Here is a 7,462-nt window from a genome sequence, read left to right on the forward strand (position 1 = left end):
CAGCGAGACCCTCTACAACGTCTACATCATCCACGAGTATGACCACCACCGGTGCAGCGAGACCCTCTACAACGTCTACATCATCCACGAGTATGACCACCACCGGTGCAGCGAGACCCTCTACAACGTCTACATCATCCACGAGTATGACCACCACCGGTGCAGCGAGACCCTCTACAACGTCTACATCATCCACGAGTATGACCACCACCGGTGCAGCGAGACCCTCTACAACGTCTACATCATCCACGAGTATGACCACCACCGGTGCAGCGAGACCCTCTACAACGTCTACATCATCCACGAGTATGACCACCACCGGTGCAGCGAGACCCTCTACAACGTCTACATCATCCACGAGTATGACCACCACCGGTGCAGCGAGACCCTCTACAACGTCTACATCATCCACGAGTATGACCACCACCGGTGCAGCGAGACCCTCTACAACGTCTACATCATCCACAAGTATGACCACCACCGGTGCAGCGAGACCCTCTACAACATCTACAAGTATGACCACCACCGGTGCAGCGAGACCCTCTACAACATCTACAAGTATGACCACCACCGGTGCAGCGAGACCCTCTACAACATCCACAAGTATGACCACCACCGGTGCAGCCATGGAAGATGATGAAATGGAGGAAGCACCTCTGGATCTGGGACCACCTGAGATTATTATGAACCTCACGGAAGTGACCACTGAGGACCTCGTTGAACAGGATGTGGCCGTGGAGAGAAACAGAGAGAGAAACGAAAAGGAACAACGTCACACCAGGCGTCATCGGAGGTACCAGCTCCCAGATCCACTCAACTCATTTCAGCAGAGGCTCCTCCAAGCCGTCGAGAGGGATGCAGCCCAACCTGATGCTCACAGGAAGGAGGATGAAGAGACCCTCTTTGCCATGAGCCTGGTGCCAACACTGAAGAGGCTGCCTCAGCAAAGACAAGCAGCAGTCAAGGTTCAAATGTATCAGCTGCTTTTCCAAGCCGAGTTCAATGGTAAAAAATGTTTTTCTCTACATCACAGGTAGTGTCATAAGTGTTGCGACAGTGAAGTAAAGTAGGTCATTTTTACAGTATACTCATGTAGGTTAATTGGTATTTCAGATCAAAGTATTAATATGAAGCAAATGTATAGCTGTTGTTTCTAGGTTAGAAAATATCCCAAAACAACAGTTTGCTATCTGAATATTTGCCTGTCATATTCATCTTTTGATAAATACAAATTCCATGAGTAAACAGCGAGTATTACCAACTTTACCGCACTGTTCCAATATTTATGCCTCTAACTACACTATACAAGCAGTATTTAGTGAACATAAATCTCACCTTTTATGGTGTCATATTATGTTAAGCTTGTATGTGTTGTTTTTCTCTTCCCTTCCAGAGATAGAGTCCATTTAGCCGACCAGCTCACAGGAAGGACAGGAAGAGGAGAGGAGTTGTCTGGGTGTTGTTTTGACCTCCCTCATTGTACCTTTCTTTTCACACACGTCAGTTCCCTTTAAATTCAGTCAATTCATACAGTCATTTGTTTATAAAGTCTTAGGATAGCATTCATTATTAGTGTTACATAGGTTTCTGAATTGACAGAATTGAAACTAATACACCGGAGAATCCACAGATGCTCTTGTTGGTCTCTTACGAGACTAAAGTTGAATATATTTCTTTAATTTAAAACCACTTGAAAACCAGTGTGTTAAATTTTTTTGTGAAGTTATGTTCCATCGACTGGTCCATGACATCCAGGGGCCATTGGTTTGTTTAGCTGTGTTATGGCTACACATTAGTTAATTTTTTTCAGAGACACACACACACCTCTCCTCCACTCCTCTCTGTGCCTCAGATCTCCAGTGCCCTGCCCTCTCTCTCTGTATGGCCATGTCTGAAGTTCCCCTACTACGTCTAGGCTTTATGAGTAGTCCCTGTATCTGTCTGCAGTTGTGCCAAAAATACATGCTCTTGTTCTCTTACAGATTACAGGCTACACATTCTTTTTTTTTTATACGCACACACACCTCTTTCAATATTATTATTTTTTTAAACATTTTTACTACACACATACCTATCATGTTCTTTCCTGTACTTGAATACTTATTAAACTATAATGTTTTCATAGTCAGTTGTTTCAGTTGTTCATTAATATCTCATTTAGACTTAATCTGCTTATTTCTTCCCTGCACCTTTGCAGACAAGATGAAAGTAAAAACACATTCTCTTCCCACCTGTATTTTGTCAGGCCAGTGAACATGGTGGTAAACTGTCATATTTGTATGGACCCTAGGTACCCTTTCCTTTTGTTATCATACTGTATGTATGTCGTATAACCTTAATTAGTGCTCCCGCTCACCTGATGTACCATGCCAGGTGTGTATAATACTGACGTTAATGGGAGAGGGAAGAGGTTTTAAGGTGTGGTCTTTACTCCCAAATGTCACTTAAATATAACTTCCAATTGAAGAGAGACAATGATACATAAAGTAATCTGGGGAAAAATGCAATTTTATGGACAATGGTGGATGGTTCTTAAAATAACCTTTGTGTTATGGGGCTCTTAAAAGAGCTGTTTCACTCCACGGCATACTGCCATGGGACTTCACCTGCTGGTGATGAGAAGTAGGTGGTCAGCTTCTCCCTCACCTGGAGTGCCTGTCTGGGGGCGTTGTTGGCACCTGCCCTGGTGACATCAGGTAGGTGACCATTTGGCGTGCCCATCTCCATCTGGAGCGGCTCCTGGAATGACCTCCGCAGGTAGTTGTGGAGAACACATGTGGCCTTAACGCAGGCATCGTCATTTGGGGCTGAGACCAAGCACTCTCCAATACATTCTCCACCGGGCTGCCAGAATCCCAAAGGTGCATTCAACAACTAACCTTGCCCTGGACAATCGTTTGTTAAAGATCCTTACAGGCTTTGGCAATGGCAGCTGGCGTCCAGCGTAGGGCCTCATGAGGTTGGGTCTTAAAGGGAAGGCCTCGTCGCCGACGAAGACGTGGGGAACAGGTTCCAGGTCTTCAGCCCCAGGGAGTGATGCAGGTGGTGGAATCTCCAGGGTGCCATCCTGAAGTGCCCGCCATCACTTCCCTTGCCGTAAGCACCAACATCGACAACACGGAAACAGTAGATGGCATCTACTACAGCCAAGAGTACAACTGAATATGTACCCTTGTAGTTGTAGAATTGCGAACCTGAGCACGGTGGAGCCTGGATTACTACATGTTTCCCGTCAATGGAGCCAAGACAGTTGGGGAAATTCCACCTCTCCAGGAACTCGGCAGCGATGGCCCTCCAGTCTTCCTCCTTGGGGACAGGCATGTATTCACCAACCAGACAGTCCCAAATGGCTTGTGCCACAGAGGGGACAATGCCTGCCACCGTGGACCGTCCAACTCGGAAGCTGAATCCTATGGTGCCAAGAATCTGAAATATAATTCAAAATAATGATCAATATTGTGTGTAACTTGAATTACACACCCACATATTCTATCTACTCATATAGCTACCTCATTACAGTTTATTATGCTCTACTAATTATATTGTAATACTCATCAACCATCATTAACAATGCCTTGAAACAGTACAATTCAGTCTATGACTATATCAATAAACTGTAGCCCAGGCCAACTCTACTCTTAGAAAGAATGGTACTGTCACGATCGTCGTATGAGAGAGACCAAGGTGTAGCGTTGTCTGCGTACATTCTCTTTAATGAATGAACCACAAACTCAACTAACGAACCGTGAAGCTATACAAATAGTGCAGAGAGGCAACTAAACAAAGACATGATCCCACAAACACAAAAGGGAAATGGCTGCCTAAATATGATCCCCAATCAGAGACAACGATAAACAGCTGCCACCATAGACATACAAATTCACCTAGATAACCCACCCAAGTCACCATCACGCCCCAACCAACACAGAGAAAAAACAGCTTACTATGTTCAGGGCGTGACAGGTACTATCGGCCGTCCCCATAGGAGATCCCTTTTTGGTTCCAGGTAGTACCCCTTTTGGTTCCAAGTAGAACCTTATTGGGTTCCATGTATAACATTTTCCCCAAAGGGTTATACCTGGAACCAAAATGGTTATCCTATGGGGACAGCAGAAGGACACTTTTGGAACCTTTTTCTCTAAGAGTGTATGTGAGTCCAATAAGAATGTAATGAATGACTGTAACTGTGTTGAACAACAATGGGTCCTGGAGAAGACTAGCCTACCTTCATCAGGGCACCTCAACTTCCTTTTAATTTGGTAACATTGCATAATTAAAAAAGGATTATAAACCAACTTTGGGAAAAGCTATAGTCCTAATGAACATTCTGTAAAAGTACATCTGATGTCAAGTAGGGACTATTAGCCCTTAAGCTAGCTAGGTTGCACATACATTGTTTTTATCAAATATCAATCAATTATGGTATCAAAGGCTTTAAAAATGTACTAGAATGTATCTTTCTTACCGGAGACAAATCGCCAGGCGTTCAACTGGGCTGATGGACTCCCGGTAGTTGGTATCCATCCGGGCGATCCTGGCTCCAACCATCTGGAGCACGTGATCGAACTGGCTTCGGTCCAGACGAAAGTAACTTCAGAATTCCTCTCCAAACAGTCGAAGCTCTTGAATGAGACGATGGAACTCCCCTGCCTGCTTTCGGGAATTGAACCATCTCTGGAACCACACAGACCTGTGCTTTCTGGACTTTAACCATCTCTGGACCCACACAGACCTGTGCTTTCTGGGCTTTAACCATCTCTGGACCCACACCGACCTGTGCTTTCTGGACTTTAACCATCTCTGGACCCACACAACCTGTGCTTTCTGGACTTTAACCATCTCTGCACCCACACCGATCTGTGCTTTCTGGACTTTAACCATCTCTGGATGTAATGTAATCCCACATTTTTTTACTGGATATGTGTGCAACAAAAATTCAACATTAACATTTTGCTACTTTCTGTCAAGTCTAAGCACACAGAACGTACTGGAACTGCCTCTGCAATGCAATGCTGCAAGGCAAACGCAGCCTTCCATTGGAAATGAATGTCCTTCTGGTGGATCAAAACGCAATGACGCAGTCGGTGTGTTCGAAGCGTTACTTACAAGCCCTTAACCAACAAAGCAGTTCAATGAATAGAGTTAAGAAAATATTTACTAAATAAACTAATTTAAAAAAAAATTGAAAACAAGTAAATTGACACGTCTAGTATATTGGTCCTGGATGTTAGGAAGCTTGGCCCCAGTGGTGTTTGTTTGTTGACCTGTGGCTACCAAGCCCACGCTGGGGTGTGTGAGGGTATGAACTAGCTAGAGGGGCAAATCAAAGGAATTAAAGCCACATTAAAGCAGGAAGTAAATGCTGCCTAGGTGATCTCTCCGTGGTTTGTTCTTAATGAGAGCTAGGGGGTGGAGGACACACACACACACACACACACACACACACACACACACACACACACACACACACACACACACACACACACACACACACACACACACACACACACACACACACACACACACACACACACACAGTTGAATAACCCCATGATAGGATGAAAAGATCTGGCAGTCATGAAGCATACAAATGCCTACTTTAGATAAAAGGGGAAAGATGCAATGTTCACAGAAAATCTCCAATGCAAAGCAGGGGACGGGGATTGTTGAGCGCCTAGTCAGCTTTCCTCTCCATCCTCCTCTCTCCTACTGCAGTCAGGTGTCTCAAAACATCTGGATGTGAGGATACACACGTAATGGCAACATCTGTCACACACACACACACACACACACACACACACACATGCTAAATGCTATCGTGCTGAGCTCATGGTGTCGTGTGAATGGGTGTGTTTTAGGATGTTTTAACTCTATAAATGGACTCAATAGCCAGCTGATTCATTATAATGGTGGGGATTTTTTATTATCTAGATTTTAAAGCATCTGGTTGGTCAGGTGAGATCAAACAGAGTGCAGCTCTGTGAACAGTGTGTGTACACATTTACTATACTTGTGAGTACCAGAAATTCTCAAAAGAATAGTAAACAAACAAAAATGCAGAGAAATGAGAACATTTTGCCGGTCCTCACTTGTAAAAATGCTGTTTTAGGCTAGGTTAGGTTTAAGGTTAGAATTCGGGTTAGGTTTAAGGTTAAGGTGGGGGTTAGGGGTTAAGGAAAATAGGATTTGAATGGAAATCAATTGTTGGTCCCCAAAAAGTCCTCACAAGTATAGTAAGACACAGCTGTGCGTGTGTGTTGTGCGATCAATGCCATAGTAAAAGTTTATGAAGCATGCAAATAGGTCATTGTAAGTCAGCATTTCACTGTAAGGTCTACACCTGTTGTATTCGGTGCATGTGACAAATAACATTTGATTTAATTTTTTTGAAATAAATTCATTAGGTCCTAATCTATGGATTTCACATGACTGGGCAGGTGCGCAGCCATGGCAATCCAAATGATTTTTTCTCCACAAAAGGGCTTTATTACAGACAGAAATACTCCTCAGTTTCATCAGCTGCCCGGGTGGCTGGCCTCAGACGGTCCCACAGATGAAGAAGGCGGATGTGGAGGTCCTTGGCTGGCGTGGTTACATGTTGTCTGCGGTTGTGAGGCCGGTTGGATGTACTGCCAAATTCTCTAAAATGACGTTGGAGGAGGCTTATGGTAGAGAAATGAATATTCAATACTCTGGCAACAGCCCTGGTGGACATACCTGTAAACAGCACGCCAATTGCACGCTCCCTCAAAACTTGTGATGATCATGCTGTTTAATCAGCTTCTTGATATGCCACACCTGTCAGGCAGATAGATTATTTTGGCAAAGGAGAAATGCTCACTAACAGGGATGTAAACAAATTTGTGCACAAAGTTTGAGAGAAATAAGCTTTTGGTGCAAATGGAACGTTTCTGGGATCTTTTATTTCAGCTCATGAAACATGGGAGCAACACTTTACATGTTGCGTTTATATTTTTGTTCAGTATAACTACATTGGTAACCAGTTTATAATAGTAATAAGGCACCTCGGGGGTTTGTGGTATATGGCCAATATACCACGGCTAAGGGCTGTATCCAGGCACTCTGTGCATAAGAACATCCGTTAGGTGTGGTATATTGGTCATATACCACACCTCTTTGGGTCGTATTGCTTCATTAGAAAGAATGGTTCCAAAAGGGTTCTTTGGCTGTCCCCCATAGGAGAACCATTTGTAGTTCCAGGTAGAACCCTTTATGGAACCCAACAGGGTTATTCAAAGGGTTACCTTATGGGGACAGCCGAAGAACCCCTTTAAGTTCTAGATAGCACCTTTCTTTCTGAGTGTAGCATCTTAAACCTGACAGACAGACCTGTCAGGTCAGAGTACAGAGGCAGGAGAAAGCACCGCTAAACTGTATTAGCCTCTAAGCCTGGAAATGAGAAAATCAGTCAGCCACGACGGGGCAGCCCTGAGAAAAGGAA

At 44.2% G+C, this 7,462-nt stretch overlaps 1 protein-coding gene across 1 annotated transcript; it reads left to right on the plus strand.

Moving 5' to 3' along the window:
- Window positions 1-301: 301 nt before the first annotated feature.
- Window positions 302-1,615, plus strand: LOC139553122 (uncharacterized). The gene is made up of 2 exons (XM_071365076.1): window positions 302-1,005; window positions 1,394-1,615. Exons 1-2 carry the CDS (start codon window positions 309-311, stop codon window positions 1,408-1,410), a joined length of 714 nt encoding a protein of 237 aa, XP_071221177.1. The 5' UTR covers window positions 302-308; the 3' UTR covers window positions 1,411-1,615.
- The last annotated feature ends 5,847 nt before the right edge of the window (window positions 1,616-7,462 follow it).

The sequence above is a fragment of the Salvelinus alpinus genome, chromosome 25 (assembly GCF_045679555.1).
Source record: "Salvelinus alpinus chromosome 25, SLU_Salpinus.1, whole genome shotgun sequence".
In the NCBI taxonomy this organism is placed as follows: domain Eukaryota; kingdom Metazoa; phylum Chordata; class Actinopteri; order Salmoniformes; family Salmonidae; genus Salvelinus; species Salvelinus alpinus.